At 43.2% G+C, this 23177-nt stretch overlaps 2 protein-coding genes across 6 annotated transcripts in view; one reads left to right on the top strand and one right to left on the bottom strand.

Annotated features, from left to right (window-relative positions):
- The window catches only part of LOC122209599 (S-adenosyl-L-methionine-dependent tRNA 4-demethylwyosine synthase TYW1), a 212386-nt gene extending 198113 nt beyond the window's left edge, over nt 1-14273 (bottom strand). For 3 of the 5 annotated variants that reach the window (XR_006197676.1, XR_006197675.1, XR_006197674.1), the window contains exons 1-6: nt 14085-14273; nt 12820-12950; nt 12059-12211; nt 6578-6679; nt 4348-4542; nt 2010-2231 (exon numbers count right to left, since the gene is read on the bottom strand). Coding sequence is in view for 2 of the 5 variants with exons in the window: in XM_042921588.1 (XP_042777522.1) it covers nt 2010-2231; nt 4348-4542; nt 6578-6679; nt 12059-12211; nt 12820-12950; nt 14085-14088 (807 nt within the window). In the remaining 3 variants the exon portion in view is untranslated. The remainder of the gene's footprint in view (nt 1-2009; nt 2232-4347; nt 4543-6577; nt 6680-12058; nt 12212-12819; nt 12951-14084) is intronic. The other 2 variants (XM_042921588.1, XM_042921589.1) reach the window with 2 other exon arrangements.
- Nucleotides 14274-14821: 548 nt separating this feature from the next.
- On the top strand, nt 14822-21914 carry SBDS (SBDS ribosome maturation factor). The gene is made up of 5 exons (XM_042922307.1): nt 14822-15273; nt 15929-16058; nt 17514-17714; nt 19077-19241; nt 20168-21914. The coding sequence occupies exons 1-5, from the start codon at nt 15146-15148 to the stop codon at nt 20294-20296; spliced, it is 753 nt and encodes a 250-aa protein (XP_042778241.1). The 5' UTR covers nt 14822-15145; the 3' UTR covers nt 20297-21914.
- Nucleotides 21915-23177: the final 1263 nt, after the last annotated feature.

Consider the following 23177-nt stretch of genomic DNA (forward strand, 5'->3'; position numbering starts at 1 on the left):
CTCAGAGCCTGGAACCTGCTTCAGATTCTGTGCCTCCCTCTGTCTCTCTGCCCCTCCCCTGCTCATGCTCTGTCTCCCCCTGTCTCAAAAATAAATAAACATGAAAAAAAAAAAAACTAAAAAAAAAAAAAAGAGAACAGAAAAACAAAACAGCAGCTGAAACACACAAAACAGAAACATTTGTTTTGTATTTGCTTTTCCTGTTTGTTTGAACACAGGTGATTCCAGGGCACGTTCATAAACTTATGGGAACAATCTGGCGGAATGGAAGAGACTAACAATGCAGGAGAGAGACGCAATAAACAAAGGGACAAAGTCCTTGATTCCAGCGCATGCACAGAATGGCTCTCGCAGGACTCAGACCCTCGGTCTCCTGCCACATAAGAGATGGAGAAGATGTGTGGATGGGGTTGGGGGCTACAAGAGATCTTTGGTGGCCTCCTACAAGAGCTGGAGGAAGGGGCAGAGAGAAGTCTTCTTTTAGGTTTATTTATTTACTTTTGAGAGAGAGACAGAGAGAGCACGCACTCTCAAGCACACCAGTAGGGAAGGGGCAGAGAGAGACAGGGAGAGAGAACTGGGGTTTTTTTAAGTTTCTTTATTCACTTTGAGAGAGAGAGAGAATGAATGAACAGGAGAGGAGCAGAGAGAGGAACAGAAAATCCCAAGCAGGCTCCATACTGCCAGCCTGGAGCCCACTGTGGGGCCTGAACTCACGAATTGTGAGATGATGACATGAGCCGTAATCAAGAGTCAGACGCTTAACCCACTGAGCCACCCAGGCACCCCATGAGAGAGAGAATCTTAAGCAGGCTCCACACTGTCAGCACAGAGCCAGGTGTGGGGCTCGAACCCACAAACCGTGAGATCATGACCTGAGCCGAAATCAAGAGTGAGACGCTCACACAACTGAGCCACCCAGGCGCCCCCAGGCATGTCTCCACTGGATAATGTCTCCATTAATCAGTCATCTTGGAGAGTGAGAAAGGGAACTCACACAAGAACGCTGGAGACTGCTGGGCAGGTCTGAGTGCATACATAGGCCTGTGGTCGTGAATCCAGGGTCAAAGAGCAAGCAACAGGCAAAGGGGAAGGCAGGTGGGAGGTTTCGACCTGGCTTGGGGTTTGGTCATTTGGGTGAGAAAAGGGAGTGGAAGGCAACGCAACTGAAGACGTTTATAAGAGAATGAGCATAAAACCTAACCTGGATAAGGGCAGAAGTGAAGAAAGCAGTTTTCACTCCCCAATGAAAAAGGCATGGGATCAAAAGAATTGTAAATTAAGTAGGACACCTGAGGCAGGTCAGAGTTCAGGTCACAGGAACATGAAATTTCAGAGATGACCATGGAAGAGGCCTAGGTGAGTGAAGAACATGGCTGCTGGGGGTATGAAGGCCAGGCAACTGGCAGGTCGGGCGGCTGGATCAATCACCTCCATGGATGGCTTTGCCCCAAAGGGTAATGACAGGAACAAGGGTGGAGAGAAAGTGAGTCAGAATGTAAAGTGGTTCCTGAATGACACAAGTGACCCAGTGCCAAAGGACAGACAGCCGTGAAACAGCCTGGTGACATGAGCTTCCAAGGAACTAGGTACCTGAACCAGGAGCCAAGAGACTTGTTTAGAATGTGAGGGACAGAAGACAGGAATCTAGGATGGGACAGCCTTCCAGTCTGAGTGACTAAAGGAATCGTTCAGTAAGACAGGTCAGCAGGAGGACGTGGTTAGGGGACACGAGGATAGGAGCTCAGCTAACTTCAGGCCTCTGGCCGTGTAACTATTAACTATTAACTACCTGCTGGCCACGTAACTATTAAATAGGAGAGGTAGGAAGGCACACAGCACAAACTGGCTTCACTCTTAAGGCCGCTCTCTCTAAAACGCCACCGTGTGAGTCTCAGAGCTTCCCTCTAACTAGAAGCCAGAGAAGGCGCTTCTCCGGGCAGAGGTGAGGTTCAGCACCTCCAAACACCAGGGGAAAGCAGCAAGACAGGGACACAGAGGCTGCGTACCGCAGATGATTCACACTGGCCTTTCTTGCAGTTGCCGCCACAGGGTTTTCTCTCTCCTTTCCGAAGTGCCTGTAGCCGGGAGATGAACTTGGTCTTCCAAACTCTGAAGTCGGCTTCAATACTGCCATGTTTGCTTTTAACCACGTCACAGTCACCCTCCCCTCTAGCCACCACACGGTGAGCACCAAGCATCCAGAGCCACTTATCGACATTCTTGCCAACCTGCAAGAAGACAGATAATCCTCGGCATCACAGGCTTGTAGACTGCTCTGCAAAAGGTCCATGATCCTCGGGGACCCCTGTCACTGGCTGCTGCTGGGAAGAGGGAGCTTAGCCGAAGGGCAGCAGGCCCTCCAGCCCCAGCCGCAACCTGAAACGCTACACTGGTTACATTCTGACAAGATTCTGCAAGAGACTTTATTTTATTATTATTTTTTCAATGTCTTGGGGCACCCGGGTGGCTCCGTCGGCTAAGCGTCTGACTTCGGGTCACGTCATGATCTCACAGTGTGTGGGTTCAAGCCCCACATGGGGCTCTGTGCTCACAGCTCAGAGCCTGGAGCCTGCTTCAGATTCTGTCTCCCTCTCTCTCTCTGCCCCTCCCCTGCTCATGTTCTGCTTCTCTCTCTCTCAAAAATAAATAAACATTTAAAAAAATTTAGAGTGCAAGTGGGGGAGGGACAAAAAGCGGGGGTACAGAGGATCCGAAGCGGGCTCCACACTGACAGCAGTGAGCCCGATGCGGAGCTCGAATTCATGAACTGCAAGATGACCCTAAGCTGAAGTCAGACGCTCGACTGACTGAGCCACCCAGGCACCTTGCAAAAGGCTTTTTTTAAACAAAGGGACAGACAAACCCTTTTATTAAGGTTAAGAGTACTACCTAAAAAAAGACTCTGAAAACTCCTATTCTAAGTCATGTTCAGAATAAAATAACTCATTAGCAAAATGAGATTCCAAATGTAGCAAAGCCCACTTTAATAAGAAAGTGCAGCCCGTTTGGCACGACTCACGGCTTTATAAATTCAGAACTTGAACGTATTGCAGTAAGAAGCAGTTAGGCTGAGGTACAGGGATTGCCAAGATGCATGGTCAAGAGCTCAAAAACTTAAGGGGCGCCTGGGTTGGTTAACCATCCTACTTTTGATTTCAGCTCCACTCGGGATCTCGCAGCTGTGTGGAGCTCCGCTCTGACAGCAAGGAGCCTGCCTGGGATTCTCTCCCTCTCTCTCTCTCTGCCCCTCCTCTGCTCGTACTCGTGGCTCTCTCCCTCTCTCTCACAAACTAAATCATTAAAAAAAAAAAAGAGGGAGAGAGTTCAAAACTTAACAGGCTTTGTGAGTGGCAAGGCATTAAACACTTACATATCTGAATTTTACCTTTTTTTTTCTAATTCCTTTGAAAATATAGCCAGAAATACACATCTTGATATAACAACTGGATGAAAACAAGCTCAAAAGAAGATCTCTACTTTCACCTCTACTCATCTTCTACCAAAGACAGGTGAGCCTGGCTGGGCCCAATTTTGGGAAGAGGTACATATACAAAAAGTTCCAGTAACTGTTTAGAATCTCAAGGAATGGAGAGGCTCTATATTTTTATTACTTAAAGTATAGAGAATAGAATGCAAAAGAAAAGGAGCCCAAGTTAATTGCATTTAGAAAAAAGATCTAGGAAAACAAAACAATGTCTTACTACATAAAAGGCAGCAAATGCTTTTCTTCTATTTCCCTTTAAAAATTAATGATTGGGGTGCCTGGGTGGCTCAGTCGGTTAAGCGTCCAACTTCAGCCTCGGTCATGATCTCACCGTTCCCGAGCTGGAGCCCAAATCCATTTCAGATTCTGTGTCTCCCCTCTCTCTCTCCCCCTCCCTCACTCGTGCTGTCTCTATCTCTCAAAAATAAATAAGCGTTAAAAAAAATTAATCATTAAAAGACAATGAGCTCAACAGTATTCAGAGTTAGCCTGAGCCATAAAGGTTGTTCAAGTATAGAACAGGCAGCTGAGACAGTCCAAAGAACCACTGATCTTCCATCCACAAGGTCTTGCCTGGGGACAGCAGACTAGACTCAATGACCATGAATCCAGGCCACTAAGACACTAGACAACAGGAGGTATAAGCATTTTATTCAATAAAATTTACTGACCGCCTACTATGCACCAATCTTGGATACATATGTGTAACAATTCCCCATTATAATAGAGTAACACAACAAGTTTATTATCAAGTACCAAAGTTTGTGGATTATTTCACACACAAATGTGTGTATGAATTTTTTTTTTTATTAAAAGAGAATTTATCCCTACAATTCAACATACACCTACTTCGTACCTACCTTGTTGAAGTGGTTCGCATAGGCAGAATTTCCCAGGCCAAATACAGCATATCTCATACCCTTCAGGTAAGTTTTGCCAAATCGGAAATCACTGGATGCCTCCTCTAACCATTTGCAGAACCACTCTGCACTTTCAGTGGGTCGACCATCAGTATACGTAGCAACCACGAAGGCACAAACGTTTTTACTAGTAACCTAACCAAGAAAGTAATTATTTCAGAAGAATATTCACAATATAACTTACCAGTGAAGAAAACCCCTTTTTAAAATGCTGACATCCACATTAATACTAATCTCTAAGGGCACAGGGTGCTTTCAAAATGTTACTCACTTTCAAAAGTGGAAGAAAACAGAGCAAGAACACTTTGCACGGGGAGAAAACCCAGTCCTTTGCCCCTGCCAATACACCCCTGTACCCTTAACTATATATTCCATTCCAGTCCTCAGACTATAAGCTCCTATCATCTCCAACTGCCCTATTGGAAACAAAATCCAAATCAGTCAGGAAGAAAAACAGAAAGATCTCATTAAAACTATCTGAAAAATTAATGTAATCAACTTTTTAAATGTAAGGTAACTTAACACGTGGCACTATCATCTACACAGGGAAACAAAATACGCCTTCAGTCCTGCTAGCCATGGTATTCCAATCTGCTTGAATGAACCTCAAAAATTCTGAGTCATGGGGCGCCTGGGGGGCTCAGTCAGTTAAGTGGCCAACTCTTGATATCGGCCTAGGTCAAGATCTCACGGTCATGAGATCAAATGTGGAGTGTGCTTGGGATCCTCTCTCCCTTTTCTCTGCCCCTCCTTCATTCACAATCCTTTCTCTCTAAATAAATAAATAAACAAACCTTTAAAAAAATGTTGTTTTTAAATTCCAAGTCATGAGATAAGTTATAAGCAATCCTTTATTAATAATTAAATCCCAGGGGCGCCTGGGTGGCGCAGTCGGTTAAGCCTCCGACTTCAGCCAGGTCACGATCTCGCGGTCCGTGAGTTCGAGCCCCGCGTCGGGCTCTGGGCTGATGGCTCGGAGCCTGGAGCCTGTTTCCGATTCTGTGTCTCCCTCTCTCTCTGCCCCTCCCCCATTCATGCTCTGTCTCTCTCTGTCCCAAAAATAAATAAAAAACGTTGAAAAAAAAAAATTAAAAAAAAAAAATAATTAAATCCCAATAAAATATTTTGATGGTAAAAAAAAATAATTAAATCTCAAAGTTTGCTAATAATTTTTCACAAGTAATTCTGAGCAGATTCAAGGTCACTCATCTGCACCCCACCATTCTCTTATGGGAGAAAGAAATGGACAGTTACAGCTAGGAGGCTATCGACTAAGAAGGGGCTGGCAAACTATGTCCCATAAGCCCAGTCCAGCTCACTGCCTGTTTTTTTTAAAAACAAAGTGTTATTAGAACACAGCACACTCATTCATTTACATTGCCTATGGTTGTTTTGTGCCTCAAAGGCAGAACTGTGTGCACAGCGCCCAAATCAGATGATATTTACTATCTGGCCCCTTACAGAAGTAGTTCATTAACCCCTGCTCTATAGTTCATTAACCCCTGCTCTACGTGCTTCTCCAACTTTTCAGCTGCTTCAGAATCACCTGGAGCACCTGTAAAAATACAGTCCCCCATCCAGACTTTGATTCAGCGGGGCTGGCCTGCATTTCCATCCCAGGAGATGCTGAGAATGCTGGTTCGAGGACCATGCCTTGAGAATCGGTGCTGTAAGGCAAACTTCTCTGAGTGTAACTAGACGAGAGCAAGGGGCATTTCTCAGGTGAAGATATTAAACCCACACAGATAATTAAGTAATGCACGGAGGTCACGCAGGTAGTGAGAGACTTCTGTAAGTCCCAAACCCATCCTCTTTCTGCTACCCAAGTGGCTCCTGACCTCTCAGCAAGCTCACGCGTGGTTCACGTGCTCTGCACACTGCCATCAATCACAATCTTCCCTGGATTATGAGGTTGGTTCAGGAGGGAGGAGGGAACTTCAAGCCACCAAGCTTCCCCACCCTTACCCCCACCCCAAGAGAGGCCACATGCCAGAGGGACGGGTCCCACACCATATATTCAACACCTCTAACTGACCCTGCAAACTCAGCCAACTGAAATGCCTTAGCATGAAAACGAAATTTGTTCTGAAGATTCTATTTATCCCAGAACGCAGGAGGTCAGTTACATTTGAGGGTTTGGACTGAAGAAAAACTTAACACAATTACCAACCTCTTCTACTAGATGATCATCTGGATCGTATTCTTGGAGATTAATAACTGCCACAGGCAGACCTAGGGAGGTAACTGCTTCAGCAAGACTTGCTGCAAATCCCTAATGGGGAAAAAAAAAAAAAATCACATAAACTCTTCGATGAGCTAAATAAGCAAAGTACAGTCTTAATTTACCTCTGCCGGCAAGGGAATAGGCGTTTATCGTGAAAAACTTTTTGCAGTCACTGACATTTATTTATCATCATAAACCCAAACGCTATTCTCACTTCTACCATTTTCCCAAGCATCTTTATGGAGATCAATCATTCAACTGTGCTGTTCTCACTCTGTAAGTACATATACGGGACTAAATCTAAATTGGCTTTTGACATTCCAGCTGCTTTGCCCCACTAGAATAAACATAGAGGAGGTAAGAAATCCTGAAGAGGGAAGAGAATGTGGGATGTAAGAAATCTGACATGTTTCTGGAAGATAAAAAGCAAACAGAAGCAGGTTGACAAGGAGGAGAAAGCCCTAGGGGACAGTCCATGTTCCTGACAGAACCCCAGAGGGGTTCTGGGCTCAGAGTCAGCCACTACACCAAAGCTGGGGGGACCCTGGGCAGAGAAGAGCCCATCAGTAGACAATCTGTATATGGAACAAGTGCACACAGAGCCTGGGCAACATCCACCCTTTACCCCCCAGACAAAACACCTGCTAGCTCTTCTCCAAACAAAATGAACCCAACGTTTGGGGAAAGCTCAAACCTCTGGCCAGGTGTCGGCACTCTGGAAAATGCCTTCCTATTTTTTGCTAAGTAGTCTAAGCTCCCAGGATTAAAGCCAAGCCTACCAAGCATCTATTAATTTACTGGGCATCTACTATGCCAGTCTCAGTTCTGGGAAATATTACACAACAGTGAACAAGACACACATGGTCCCTGCCTTCAGGGAGCCTGCATTCTAATGGACAGATACAGAACAAAGAAATGAGAAAACACATAGTTAATCAGAGGATGACCAGTGCTATGGAAGAAAATAAATCGGGGTAAAGGGTAAGAATACAGTATTACAGGTATGACGATAGTTGTCATTATACACAGGGAGTGTCAGAACAGGTACATAAGATAAAAATATGCATACACATATTCAGTCTTTGCCCCTAGTTCCAGGGACAAAGGTCCTAAAACCCTTGGAACTTACTGACTTTGGTATCCTAATGAAGTAACTTATGGGGAGGCAGGCCCCAGGTAGCTACAGGAGGGAGGCTGGTCGTCACAAAACCAACAACATGATTAGAGATTTAGAACTTTCAGTACCATCGTTCCCAGTGAGTTCAATCATCAATGGCCAATGATTTGAAATGTCCATTAATACCTCTAACGGACAGGTTTCAGGGAGTTTCTGGGTTGGTGAACATATTGTTACACTGAGAAGGTGGTGCACAGAGAAGGTCCAGGAGCTCTGAGCCATTCCTCTCCACCATACCTTGCCCTACCTATGCATTTGTCTGTGTCTGTCTCGTGTCCTTTACAAGAAACCAGTAAATGTAGCCAGTCAGGCAATTCCTGAGTTCTGTGAATCGTTCCGGGAAATTATCGAACCTAAGGAGGACCATGGGATCGAACTTATAGCTGTTCCAGTCACAAGCACAGGTGGCCTCTGGGACTAGTGGCCCCTGGCATCTGAAGTGGAGACAAGTCTTGTAGACTGAGCCCTTATACCTGTGGAATCTGACAAAAACTCTGGGTAGCTGGTATCAGAACTGGAGAAGTGGTCTCAAAGACAAAGATTGGAGCCAAACCTGAAGGAAATGAGAGGGCAAGCCAGGCGGCTACCCCAAACAGAGGTAACATGGAAGTGAAAAGGCCCAAAGGAGGGGGCAGGCTTGGCAAAGAGGTTGACAACACTGGGGGGGGGGGGTGGGGGGGGGCAAGGAAATGAGGTAAAAGAGATAATGGAAAACCAGACGTGAGGGCTTCCTGGCCACTGTGAGGGCTTTGGCATTTACTCTAAGTGAATGAGGAGGTCACTGCTGGGAATGTGGTTCCGCTTAAGTTTTCAGGGTCCCTCTGGCTGCGGAGCTGAGGGGGCCCTGAAGCCGAGGGAGGGGCCGAGCGGCACTGAACGAAGGGGACGTGACTGCAGTGATCCAGACAAAATCTGAGGGTGCCCCGAACCACAATGCTGAGAAGTGACTGGCACCTGGACCCACTGTGGAAGTAGAACAAACGGCATCTGCTGACAAACTGCATGGGGGGAGGGGAGCAGGAAAAAGAGAGAAGCCAAAGGTTTTCTTTGAGCTAGGCAACTGGAAAGATGAAGTTGGTAAAGACTGTAAGTGAAAAAGGTCTGGACAAAAAACTTGGGAGTTCAGTTTGAGCATCTGAATTCCGAGGTGCCTACTAGACATCACACAAAGATCTAAGATAGGTAACCGGACATGGGAGTCTGGAGTTGAGGAGAACAGTTCAGATGAAAACCATAAATTCAGAGGCCCTCAGCACATACAAACGAAGGCCGGCAGGTCAAATCCAGCCCTCTGTTTGGTTCTACAGGTGCAAGTTACAGGAACACAGTCATGCCACTTAATTTACGCATTGTCTGTGGCTGCATCCACGCCAAGGCAGCAGAGCTGAGCAGCTGCAACAAAGACTATTTGGCCCACAAAAACTAAAAGCCTAAATACATACACATACATAGCGTAAAAAATAAAATGGCTTGCCCTTTACAGAAAAAGTTTGCCAAATTGTATCTAGAGGCAAGAACATAGTCTAGATAATAAGATCCCTTAGAGAGCACAGTGAGTGCAAATAGAGACAGGGTCTCAAGGATGGAGCCTTGGGACACTCCTACCTTTAGAGGTCAAGCAGAGAAGAAATTAGCAGATGATAAGTAAGGAAGACTAGCCCTGGCCAAGCAGGAGGATGACCTAGAGAAGAATGCCAAGTAAGATGAAAGGTGAGAACTAATTAGCAATATGGAAAGCACCGGGAACACGTCAGGGCATAGAAGCCTGGCAAGAGTGGTCCAAGAAAAACAGAAGTAGGGAAATTGGAGATTTAGAGATAGTGGCAGATATTTTCAAGGCGCTTTACTCTTAAAAAAAAAAATCTGAGATGGTAGTTAGAGGGAGATATGGGGCCAATAGTTCACACGGTATGCTCTGACCCACCCTGCACAGAGCGTCCGGTGAAAAATTTATAATTAAAGAACACACATCTGTTCATACAAGAACAGAGAAAACCCACACCAGCTAGCCCATCATTCTGTCTAAAAATGAACAGAAAACCATGGTTCACCAGGAACTTGACTAGAACAAGCAGCAGGAAAGAAAAATGGCAAGGTCAGAAAGTGTCTGACCTTGGCTCAGGTCCTAATCTCACAGTTCTTGAGTTTGAGCCCCACATCACACTCTCTGCTGTCAGCATGGAGCTTTCTTGGGCTCCTCTGTCCCCCTCTCTCTGTCCCTTCCCCACTCACTCATGTGCACGAGCTCTCTCTCAAAAATAAACATGTTTTAAAAACGAACAAAATTGGGGGGAGGGGTAGGAAAAAAAACGAACAAAATGGTGTTTTTGCAACTAAAAACGTAAGAACCAAAATAAAACATTCAAAAAGGTTTGGAATTGAAATCCCACAACCCCAAGTGGAAAGAAAAAGAGTTACAAAAGAGAAAAGATTTAAGACAAAGAAGCCATCCAAAAGCTCTAACATCCAGCCAACACAAATGACAGAAAGAAAAAAAAGTTAAAAAAATTTTTTTTTAATGGGAAACCTGGGTGGCTCAGTCAGTTAAGCGACCAACTTCGGCTCAGGTCATGATCTCATGGTTTGTGAGTTCGAGCCTCACATCTGGCTCTGTGCTGACAGCTGAGAGCCCGGAGCCTGCTTCGGATTCTGTGTCTCTCCCTCCCTCTCTGCCCCTCTGCTGTTCACACTCTATCTCCGTCTCTCTCACTCTCTCTCTCAAAAATGAACATTAAAAAAAATTTTTTTTAAATAAAAAAAAAGAAAAAAAACAGAAAATGGAAGGGAAAAAATATGCCCAAAAACATTAGCAGAAATGCTCACAAATCTTCAAAAGAGCCCGAGTGTCCAGCACAACAGCTGAAAAAAGATCCAACCTAGACACCATCTCAAAAAAGTTCCAAACCTCAAGGACAAAGACATGACTCTTTTAGAGCTTCCGGAAACATAAAAATCAAGTCATCTACAAAGGAATGAGGAGACTAGCTTTTTTATCAACACTGACTGGTGGAAGACGATGAAGTGATGCCTTCAAAGCTGTAAGGAAAAACTAATCTACACCCAGCAAATATGAAGCCATTAAAATGTGAAAGCAGAATAAAGAAATTCAGATGGCATAGCTTTTAGGAGGGTCATCTAACCCGTATCAACAATGAGATGGCCAACGACATTAAGCCAACAGGCCAACAACTGATATTTGAGGAAAGTCTGTGTTAACTAATATAAGAAGTCAATAACTTTTATCCAACATTGATCAATCTAGAAACACAGCATAAAGAAACAGCCATCAGAGGAATCAAAAAGAAGAAATAGTTAAAAAGAGATTTACTAGAAAGTACTTTTCAGAATGAACCCTCCATACACCTGGATTTGTTACAGTCTTCAAGTGTCAATTTGATCTTTTAAAAAAATTAAAAACACACATAAAAAGAGGCTTTGAGATCTTTTATGAGTAACATAAAAGGACTTTGTTTTGGCTGCTCAGATGCCTTTTTTACATTTCTTCTGGTTCCCCACCTCTGTTGCTTAAGGCTGAACCCTTAATGTTAAGTGACCTTCAACTATGATGTGGCACAAAGCCTGCACTGGAGTTCTGAAAAGCGAAAAAAAAATTATTCTACAAAACATCCACAAGAGGGCAGTACGACCCTCTTTAGTACCACACAAAAATCAGTTGACACTGACTTTTTAACTTCATTTTCACCTTCGTCTTAGAATCTTTTCCTAAAAAGCACTAAATAGCTGTGACCTTCATAACAAAGAAGCCAACAGCAAATACATCCGCAGCACATATCTACTTTAAACATATTCGATGTCTACTGTTAACACTTTTAACACTATCGAACCAAAACACATTTTATTAAGTAGATGTGTGACGTTGTGAAAGTCAGGGCCCCATCCCATACTGGATGCTACTGCTGACATGCTCTTTTCACTATCCCCTACTTCTGCACCCGCCATCAGTAATAGGCTTAGAACTCTCCATTCTGCTGAGGCAGAAGCAAGCTTCAGCACAAAACCCCTCAGGACAGTGACCATCAGACTGGAATTGGGCTGGAATTGGGCACAAGGGTTAAACACCCATGCAATGCCCCAGGAAGGAAAAAGGTATGCTGGGGAAGGGAAAAAAGAAGATTTAAAAGAAAAAAAAAAAAAAATCAGAAGACCGATTCAGTTCACTGTGAATGGATACCTTTAAGGGATATTCTAAAAGATCAAGAAACCCAGAGAAAAATATATGAAGTTCTCACCTTCGCTGTTCCAGTCTGGGAACCATAGAAAATCTTCACTCCAGACACTAAGATGTCCTTCTTTTGAAGAGAGATATAACCATTCGTCATCAAATCCCGAGTTGCTTTTGGAACAGATTTATCCTTTGAGTTCTTGTCCTGGAAGATAAACAACTACACAAAATCCATCAAGTTTGAGGCTTTTCCCAACTTCAGTAGTGATGACAGCACAGACAATAACCGATCTTACTATTCTCTTAATCTTTCTGGTGTACTCCTCAAATATTAACCCCTTGATATAATTAGGTCCTTTAAAGGCTGGACCTACGATCCTTAAGGCTATAAAGATTCCCAATTCCTCCAGGACAGAACTATACATACATTCATCCATAATGTGCTTTATCGAAATAAGACTAGGCACTTACTTTTCAATCCTTAATTAGTGGTAAGAAAACAGAAGACTACTACTCTTTAAAAGTGCTAAATAGATTTTTCTTATGAAGGCTTAATTTTTCATTATGAACTCTTCCTGTATCTCAAGAGTAAAACATCCACAGCCCATCAAAGAAAACATAAGTAACTTATTTCATAATAAATTCGTCTCTAAAAACTGAGAATAAAATTTTTAGGCATAAAAAAAAAAAAACCCTGTGTAGAGACCAAACATAAAAGTGACTGAAAAGTTCCTTTTAGCTTTTCTGAAAACCTTAGAAAATCTGCACTCTAAATTCTCTATAAATCTAATGCCTTAATTCTCTCCTATAAAAACCAACTCCACTTACCTGCTTCCTGATGACAATCTGGAAACAAATCCAAAGGCTAATGCCAAAGGCAAAGCCCAAATATATGTAAAACCTGTTTATCCATAATGATATTAAAGGTGAAGAGAAGTCCCATGTATCCAAAGAAGGATCTAAATTTAAAACAATACATACACGTAATTTTACATAAAGTTACATATACAAAGCTGCCCATCCTTATTTTAAGAATAAAAAATAAAATAGGGGCGCCTGGGTAGCTCAGTTAAGCATCTGACTTCAGCTCAGGTCATGACCTCATACTCCATGAGTTCGAGCCCCACATCTGGCTCTAAGCTGTCACAAGCCCAGCAATGGGCTCTGTGCTGAACAGCTCAGAACCTGGAGAGCCTGCTTTGGATTTTGTGTCTCCCTCTCTCTCTGCTCCTCCCCTGCTCATGCTGTCTCTCTCTGTCTCTGTCTCTCTCTCAAAAATAAACATTAAAAAATAAAATAAAAAATAAAATAAAACCAACCTTCATATTCAACAACCCGGCTAAGAATTCTAAAAAAAAATCAACTCTAATAAAAATAATATACAACTGCATGTGGTCATGTGATAAAATTACCGTAACGATGCTAACTCAGAAAAACACAAAATTGTACCTTCATTTGGGTATAGCACCTGGAAGCAAGAGAAGTGAACAAAGTCAAAACACTTTACGTGGAATTAACTCTGCTGTGTTTTGAGTACTCCATAAGAAAAGCTTTAAAAAATACTATTCTCTTTGCTCTAGTTTTACTTTAAAGACCCACTGTTACTTGCAATGGATCTCACACCCCGTTTTTTGGAAAGACGTATGAATGGACCTGGCCTCAAATGTTGAACTGGAGGCAATTTCAAAAGGCGAAGCCTAAATTCTGGGGTTTACAGGTGCTGCTCCACCGTGGAAAAAACAAACATGGGCTTTGCCGTTGCTGCTCCACCCTGGAAAAGACCCAAAAGCCACCAAACACGTGGGTAAAGAAAGTGGGCAGTTCTCTATGCGTTTTACTTGAGGTCAGAAGCACAGTTCCTTCTGAACTCATCCCCTAACCTCATGAGGCAAAAGCCAGGTCAAAAGCAAGGATCAATCCTCCCTTGCTGTCAATGGCTCCTGTCCCGGGCTGACAAGTGCAACAACCTCTGAAGGAAAGTCCTCGAGGACGCCACTCCGCCAGGAGAGAGTGAGAAAAACGGTTCCCTCTCTCCAACCCCTCCACGATTTTGCCTGTCGGGGGGCGGTGGGGGGGGTGGGGTGACGGCTTACCCATTCTCCTCAGAGCCCAGGCTCTGCGGCCCGATAGACTAGGACTGCAGACCTGAAGAACCTGGCTCGGACACCGGGAGACGACCAGAACTATCTTGAAGCATTACCAGTATACCCGGAGCCCGGAGAGCTGGGGGCAGCCATGCCACTCGCCAGCCCGTCCGGATTGGTTCAGAGGGGGAAGGGGCGGGCCCAGAGAGAAGCCCCACTTAGAGATCCAAGCTAGGTAGCCCGAGCGCTCCCGGCTCCTCTCGGATTGGCTCAGAGGTGCAAGGGGCGGGTTTAGAGGGAAGCAGGGTCAAGACAGGCGTGGTGGCATAGGAAAGAAACCTGGGAAAGATGGGCACGTTAAAAGCGTACCATCAACCAGACGTAATCTGTGTCTCCTTTGGACCTCACTTCAAAAAGCATTATTTCGAGAAATTGGGTTATGGGCTGGCTAGTAGATGGTATTAAGGAAAAATGGTTAATCTTGTTGCGTTCATCTGTGAGGAGTACAGACTGTAAAGCTAAAACCTTATAATTTGCTTTAAACTATTCTGACCAAAAAGAAGAGGGAGAATGGAACATGAATGGCAAAATGTTGATAATCGTTGAAGCAGGGCGATGGGTTCATGGCGGTTCATCACACTGTTTTCTCAAGTTTTTTATTTTACAATTTTTCCGTAAGAGAAGTTTGAGGGCGCGACCCCGAAATCCGCGGAACTCTGAGGGACCGACTCTACGTTTCCAGCCGGTAGCTAAAACATCAGCATCACCAGCCAATCAGAGCTCCTTGGCGGAAGTAAATTACATCAAGGAAGAGCGCTTCTCTTGTCGCGAGCCGATGTCGTAAAAGCCACAATGCGCAGGCGTCGTTGCTCACTTTTCCTCGCCCGGTTTCCGGAACACCTGACGCCTGCGCAATAAGTCAACTGGGTGTATTGTGGCGGCCGTCCGGGTAGGTAGTGGTCGTGCCGCGCGCCGCCGGGTCGTTACAGCGAGGCGCAGGTGGTCCCTCCGGCCCGCCGCACGGGTGTGCCTTGGTTCACCAGACCCGGGAAGGGCTGTGAGCAGCCACCATGTCGATCTTCACCCCCACCAACCAGATCCGCCTAACCAATGTGGCCGTGGTACGGATGAAGCGCGCCGGGAAGCGCTTCGAAATCGCCTGCTACAAGAACAAAGTCGTCGGCTGGCGGAGCGGCGTGTGAGTGACCCTCTCCGTCCGAGCTCTGGCCGGAGCTTGCAGCCTCCGAGGCGGCCTGCCCCTAGTGTTCGAGCTGGTGTCTTGACAGGGAAGGAAATGGACAATTTATTCCTGCAGTGAGCGTGAAAAGTCACTTTTTCCCGAGCTTAGCGCCTAAATCCAGGGTTCCCTTTTTGTTGAATTGGTGTGGTTTGGGTTGTTGGTTTGGAGTTTTGTTTTAATTGGTTGGTGTCCTGAAAGCTACAGCCAAGAAATCCCCAAAATATGGCCCTTTTGCCAAAATAATGTTAAAGGGTGGAGACCTAGTCTTCCAAATACTTCCGTGGCTATAGCACATCCTGATGTCACAGATCTTTGCCCTGTAGTTTCACCGAAGTGCGTAGTGTCTTCGCTGCTGCCATCTAGGGATCGGAATTCCCTGGCAGCAGCCCGCCCTCTGTCCCCACAGCTCAGTGTTTCATACATGATCCCGTGACGTTTTTCTGCAGTGAGTAAGTGGGAATACAGATACGGTTCTGAGTTTTGAAAATGTTCCCTCTCGTTGAGTATTTGTTGTTTCTTACTATTATGTCACTGCCATCTTGTATTTAAATGTGAATGAATTTCCAAGTTTCAAGTGTGTTCACTTAGGACTTTTCTCTCCTGCTGTCACAAGGGAAAAAGACCTTGATGAAGTTCTACAGACCCACTCAGTGTTTGTAAATGTTTCTAAAGGTCAAGTTGCAAAGAAGGAAGATCTGATCAGTGCATTTGGAACAGATGACCAGACAGAAATCTGTAAGCAGGTGAGTTCTAAGAGCTATGTATTAGAAGTACTTGAACGTATGTTAAACTTGAATCGTTATTTTTGTGACCTGAGTAACATCACTTTTTTAATTGACGTATAATTAATAGTGTTAGAATTAGTTTCAGGTGTACAACATAGTGATTCAACAATACACATCACTATGTGTTCTTTTGTATGCATTCTGTAATTTAGTGCTTACCATGATAAGTGTCGTCACCGCCTGTCACCAAGCAATGTTATTAGTCTTATTGACTGTATTCCATATGCTGTTTTTTCATCTCTGTGACTTATTTTATAACTGGAAGTTTGTACCTCTTAATCCCCTTTATCTGTTTCACCCATTCCCTACCCACCTCCCCTCTGGCAACCACTATGGTTAAGAGTCTTTTTTTGTTTGTGCCCTTTTTTTGTTTGTTTATTTGTTTCTTAAATTCCAAATAGGAGTGAAATCATATGGTATTACTCTTTGTCTGACTTATTTCACTCAGCGTTATACCATTTAGGTCCATCCATGTCATTGCAAATGGCAAGATCTCATTCTTTTTTATGGCTGAGTAATATTCCATTGTGTATGTATACTATTTCTTTATCCATTCATCTATCAGTGGACATTTAGGTTGCATCATGGCTATTGAAAATAATACTGCAATAAACACTGGGGTGCAAATATCTTTTCAAATTAGTGTTTCCATTTTCTTTGGGTAAGTACCCAGTGGTGAAATTACAAGATCACATGGTAGTTCTATTTTTATTTTTTTGAGGAACCTCTATACTGTCTTCCACAGCGGCTGTACCAGTTTGCATTCCCACCAACAGGGCACTGAGAGTTCCTTTTTCTCCACATCCTCTCCAACACTTGTTGGTTTCTTGTTTTTTTGATTTCTAGCCATTCTGATAGGTGTGAGGTGAAAACTCATTGTGTTTTGATTTGCATTCCTTTGATGATGGGTGGTGTTGGAGTGACGTTCAGCATCTTTTCATGTGTCTGTTGGCCATCTGTAGGTCTTGCTTGAGAAAATGTCTATTTGAGTTCTCTGCTCGTTTTAGTCAGATTATTTGGGGAGTCTTTTTGTGTGGCATCATTTTTAATAATGCAGGACATGAATATATTTTGTCAAAGTCTCCAAAACTTAAATTTTCTACTAAATTACCTTATTTTTGTCCATTTTTATATTTTGAGCATAATATACCTAAAATTAAATTTTATTTTCTTTTCATTTTCTTTTCATTTACAACCTTTGCCTAAATTGACTTTTCCCCTTCCCCCACCTAAATAAATAGTATCTTAGAGCACAAGATAATCCAGTGTATCATTTAGGCAAAGTTCAATTTATTACCTATATGTGAGTAGCTGAAGAGGATGGAATTTAATTTTCTCTCCCAAGTTATTAATTCTTGTGGTCAGTTAACAAATAATGTGCAATAAAGACATTTAAATCTGGGGTTTTTTTAGATTTTGACTAAAGGAGAGGTTCAAGTATCAGATAAAGAACGGCATACACAGCTGGAGCAGATGTTCAGGGACATTGCAACCATTGTGGCCGACAAGTGTGTGAACCCTGAAACAAAGAGACCGTACACTGTTATCCTTATAGAGAGAGCCATGAAGGACATCCACTATTCAGTCAAAACCAATAAAAGTACAAAACAGCAGGTGAGTGATTTTTAATGTCAAAAAGTATCCAAATGAAACTCAATTTTCTCTGAAGAAACCATTGAAGATGATCTGTCTGTGATAATAAAGTGATACTACTTGGAAGCAGTAAGGTAGGAGGTTAGGGGGAGGGAGGAAGGAAATGATGGGGGTTTTAGGGAAAAGTAATGGAATTTTTTTTAACTAAACACAAATGTACTATAGCTCTCATCTTCCTATCCAAGTCAAACCTTTAAAGATAAAACTTGAATTTTTAAAGAATCCTTTCAACTCCACATCTTAGATTTTTTTGATTTCTATCTAATTCACATGACATACAAGGTCATCTTTTTACAGTGAACAATTCAGTGGCATATTCACAAAGTTTTTGCAGCCTTCCCTACTACCTAACTTGAGAACGTTTCCATCACCCCCAGACGAAACCTTGTGGCCATTAGCACTCACTCCTCATATACCCTTCTCACAGCTGTTCAGCAAATTTGTTTTCTGTTTTTATGGACTTTTCTCTTCTGGACATCTCCTATAAATGGAATCAGACAATATGTGGCCCTTTGAAGGTTCATAGTGCTTTATTCCTTTTTGGGACTCAACAATAACCCATTGTATGGAATTACCATATTCTGTTGATTCATCCATCTGTTGATGGGTATTTGTGTTGTTTCTACTTTTTAGCTATCATGAATAATGCTGCTCTGAAATTCATTGCAAATTTTTGTGTGGACGTGTTTCATTTCTCTGGACTCAGGAATGGAATTACTAGGTCATATGGTAACTATATTTAACCTTTTGAGGAACTGCCAAACCATTTTCCAAAATAGCTGAGGCATTTTACATTTCCACAGTCAGTGTGCAAGGGTTCCGATTTCTCCACATCTTTGATATTTGTTGTTAATCCACCTTTCTTATTACAGCCATCCTGGGTGTACTATTCTGGTTTTGACTTGCATTTCCCTAATAACAAGTGATTTCAGCATATTTTCATGTGCCCGTTGACCTTTGGTCATCTTTGGAGAAATCAGTATTTAGATTCTTTGGCCATTCTTTGTTTCTTCATTATCAAGTTGTAAGAGTTCTGTGTATATTCTGGATACTAGCACCTCATCAAATGTGTGATTGACTAATATTTTCACCTATTTAATGGGCTGTCTTCACTTCCTCAATAGTGTTTTGAAACCCAAAAGTGTGTAATCTTCAAGTCCAATTTATCTTCTCTTTTCTATGGGTGTTTATGTTCTTTGTGTCCTATCTAAAAACCACCGTCTAATTTGGCCGGATGGGAACTGCTTTGTTGTGAATACCTTACAAAGTAATGCAGCAAAGGTAGCAAAGAAATTGCCAACATTTTCAATTTCGTCTCGCCAGGCTTTGGAAGTGATAAAGCAGTTAAAGGAGAAGATGAAGATCGAACGTGCTCACATGAGACTTCGGTTCCTTCTTCCAGTGAATGAAGGGAAGAAGCTGAAAGAAAAGCTGAAGCCCCTAATCAAGGTTATAGAAAGCGAAGACTACAGTCAGCAGTTAGAAATTGTAAGATAAAAATATTCTTATTCTTTTGCGTCCATGTTACCAGAATCCTCTGTTTTCTAGTCATAAATGTGTCACAGACATTTAAAGGTGTGAACAATAGACATTTCCAGAAACATCTTACCTGGAATTAAGTAAAAATCTCAAGGTCAGACGAAAACGAAATTATAGTTAATTAAGCACAACTTGGGATTTGGGGGTGGGGGGGTGGTTTGTTTTTTCTGGTTAAATCCATGCTCAGTTTAGACGAGAGAATATATTTTACGGTGAGTCTTCTATCATGAGGAAATTGGAAATAAGACGAAAAGTTGGACGGCCTCATTGCCCATAGAACATTTTAAAGACGCGGCAAAGCATGGTGTCTTTGGGTCCTGGCCCCGCAGTGTCAGACGCAGCAGAGATTCGGTTGTCTGCAAACCCGGGCCCTGAGATTTGGCTCCAGCGCCAGTATAAACAAGCTCTGGCTGGGGTTGTTGGGCATTCCTCCCTAAACGCGAAGGGACTCATCTGACATTCTGAAGTTCTCCGGTCTTTTCAGAACTTCACATGTGATTTCTAAATAGGCCTTCAAGCTGCTTTTTCTCCTTCTGATGTGGATAAATAGACGTGCTCTCGCCAGACTGTAAATCCTCGCGCTAAACCGTAGTATCAAAAAACCACGCTCTCCTCTTCCAGCCACTTCACTCGATGGCTGTGGAGTCCAGAGACGACCTCAGACGGGGAGGTTAACGCCTGTCGCGGGGCCTGTGTGTGCACTTAAAAGAGCGAGGCTAGACTAGAGCCCTGCCTGCTTCCCTGTGCTCTGTCTTCGTTCTTGCACTGTAGGACGGTAGCAGTAGAGACATCTGGAACGTGCTGTGTGTCTGAGAGAAAGCGGGGGCTGTGCTCATTCCGTTGCACCTGCTGAGCACCTGTGTTCCGTGTTTCAGGTGTGTCTGATTGACCCAGGCTGCTTCAGAGAAATCGATGAGCTCATAAAAAAGGAGACAAAAGGCAAAGGTTCTCTGGAAGTGCTCAACCTGAAGGACGTGGAAGAAGGGGATGAGAAATTTGAATGACGCCCGTCAAGCTCTTCAGCTCTAAAACACTAAAGCGTTTTCTTTTCCCACGGTCCTCTTTCCTTTCTGTGGTCTGCCAAACGCTTGCTCGGACTGTTTGACGTTTTCCATCTTTGTGGTAACGTGTACACAAAAAGACTTTACTGATAAAGTATCACACTGTGGGATTCATGTAGTTTTAATGATAAAGCGGGGTCTGGGGCAAAAATGAAAAATCCAGGATACGAAGGGCAGAGTAGCATTTTGCTGCTGTCTCATGACTTGCACTTTCCAACGTGCACGTTATCTTGGGGGTGAAAAGTTAAGCTTTGTGTATTAAGATAAATGTGAGAAGATAGGACGATGTGACAAAAGGGGTATTTGCTGAAGAAAACATAATGTCTTATTTCTACTTAATGAAACGTGTGGCCTGAGACAAAGCTTGGATGGTGACTTCCTGATTTTGTGAAAAATAGATCTAGGACCACTGTGCGGGGCTGAAGTAAGATTCGCGGAACATAAGGCCGTACCCTAGATTATTCTCGGTAAAGAATAAAGTCATTGGTTTCTAATCCTTAAAGTTTATAATATATATTAATGTAGCTGCAATTATATGTTATCAATAAAACCACTCTTTATTTTTATTAAACCATGGCTTGTGTTTCTAGACAGCTTCCAAGCTCCCTTCTTTTCTCTGCCTGTTGTCTGGTAGGGTTGGAGAGTTCGCAGCAGGACTAAATAAGCCCCATGAGGAGTGGGTAGAACAGAGCCTGTTCTGCTGAACACCTGATAAATCTTAGTGATTTGGGATATAATTGAACAGAACTATTTTAGTACTTAAATGGATAACGTGCAAGTTGTTTTCAATCTGCTTATCTTCAAAAAGGTATTCTAGAACATAAATTAGGGTTTCATTCAAAATTAACATGCAAGGGCACCTGGCTGGCTCAGTCAGTTAAGCCTCTGACTCTTGACCTCAGGGGCATGACTTTGAACCCTGCATTGGGCTCCACGCTGGGTGTGAAGCCTACCTAAAAAAAAAAACAAACAAACTTAACATACAAATGTATTTTATGGATAGAAGTTTTTAACTAGAAGAGGTTTTGACTTGAAAACCCCAGATGGGTTTTATACGCGTTCAGAATTCATTGCTAATAGAAGTTCACAGAAATGGACCGTTTTAAAATAACTCCAATCAAAATTACAAAGTCAAAATTGTTTCTTACAGTGTTAGAAGTACTCCTGCTTGATAACTTGGGAACACAACGCTTTCTGTGGTGCTGAAATTGAATTACTGTTTTAATACCAATCCTGAAGATGGCCCTCACTGGTTCCATTTTACTGGTGCAGTTTTTTTCATGAAGACGATCTAAACTCAATCCCAAGGGAAGATTTTAAGTAGTCAGGTTTACACTTTATCTGCAGCTTAGACAGTTAAAGCAGTGTTGCAGATTGGAAGTCCTGGTCACTGGAAATGTTCATTAGCTGCACCTTGAGCAGGAAAGTTAGAACGTTGCTATAAGTTTTTCTCATTCTCGTTACTGATCTCCTAAAAAGCTGGAACCTCTAGAAATGTCAAATGCAGATCACATGTGAGCCATGCTTCTGAACCTATAGAAAATAAAAGATTTTTACCTTATATGAATCTCATTACTCAAAAGTAGTTAAAAAATTGTGGTTCTCGGTCATGCTCTCACTGCCGGTGCTATAATGGGTTGTTCTAAGGATTGAGCTGTTTCTTTTGCTTTGTCAGTGCAAGCTGTATTGTGTGCTGTTGGTCAGGGTGACGGTTCAGAATTAACTCTCTTCTGTTAACACACCCCTTTTCTGTGAAGTGTCACCTGTCCCCATACACGCGGGACCTCACACCACTTTGAAACCCCCTCCTAGGCCTTGATTTCACCCTACTTTGTGTTCTAGAGACCTGCTTAAATACCCATCTGGCATGCTAGACGGTGAGCTCCCCAAGGGCAGGATGAGCCATTGCGCATTTGGACCCAGTAGGTGTGGAATAGATGTCTGTAGAGTAATACATGCTCAGTGAGGGTGGGTGATGACAAACGTGTCTGCTAATGACTTTTTCAAATCCATCTTTAAAGCTAGAATAGGTGTCAAGGCTTTGAGCCAAAGCTTCCCACCCTTCATACTGATGCGTGCTGTTGTGCTGCTTGGTGGCTTCTGATCTGCACAGATCCCCTCGGCCTGAAGGCATTCATCTCTGCCTGCAACCAGCCTCTTGCATTTACTTGTCCCAGGTGGTCATACACACCTAATATCCGTGAGGCTGTGATGGGGGGAAATTGGGTAACGCTCATAAGCAGAAGCCACACACATGATTTTTCCTGCATGCTGCACTCAAGCCCACATCATGAGGTCCCTACAACTTTGGTAGTAATGAGGCTCCTTATTATCTTTATGAGGTTTTGTTTTTGTTTTGTTTATCAATCTGCTCTTACTGAAATTCAAGGTACTGATTATTGGAAAACATTTTTCTGCTGCTGCATCATGAAGATGGTTGTGCAGACATATTTTGCCACTGGCAGCATTCAATGGCTGCAGGGACAAGGGCCAGTGATTTTCATCTCCACGTGTATGTATCTGTGATGATACCCGCAAAATTAATGAGTCAAAATGGAATTTCATGGCAACAATTCTTAGCTAAAAGTATAATCTTGACCTATCAGCTTGGATATTCCAGCTCCTACCCAGGAATGATTTCACAAGAATGAGTACACGTAGTTGAATTGCCCAGGACCCCTTCCAAACACCCCTTGGACGCCCCCGTTTCACCAAATTCCTAGTTGAATCTCTGCAGATTTCTGGTTAGCAGAGAATGGAGGTGAATGAGTTGTGAAATTGAAGAATGCAAAGTCTTTTACTGCAAAGTAGACCTGTCTCCTAC

This window comes from Panthera leo, chromosome E3, assembly GCF_018350215.1.
Source record: "Panthera leo isolate Ple1 chromosome E3, P.leo_Ple1_pat1.1, whole genome shotgun sequence".
In the NCBI taxonomy this organism is placed as follows: Eukaryota; Metazoa; Chordata; class Mammalia; order Carnivora; family Felidae; genus Panthera; species Panthera leo.

Excerpts from the sequence above, each read along its gene's own strand:
- SBDS (XM_042922307.1), top strand. The coding sequence starts at position 15,146 with ATGTCGATCTTCACCCCCACCAACCAGATCCGCCTAACCAATGTGGCC. Across the intron at positions 15,274-15,928 it reads GTCGGCTGGCGGAGCGGCGT|GGAAAAAGACCTTGATGAAG; the intron begins GTGAGTGACCCT and ends TGCTGTCACAAG. Across the intron at positions 19,242-20,167 it reads ACAGTCAGCAGTTAGAAATT|GTGTGTCTGATTGACCCAGG; the intron begins GTAAGATAAAAA and ends TCCGTGTTTCAG.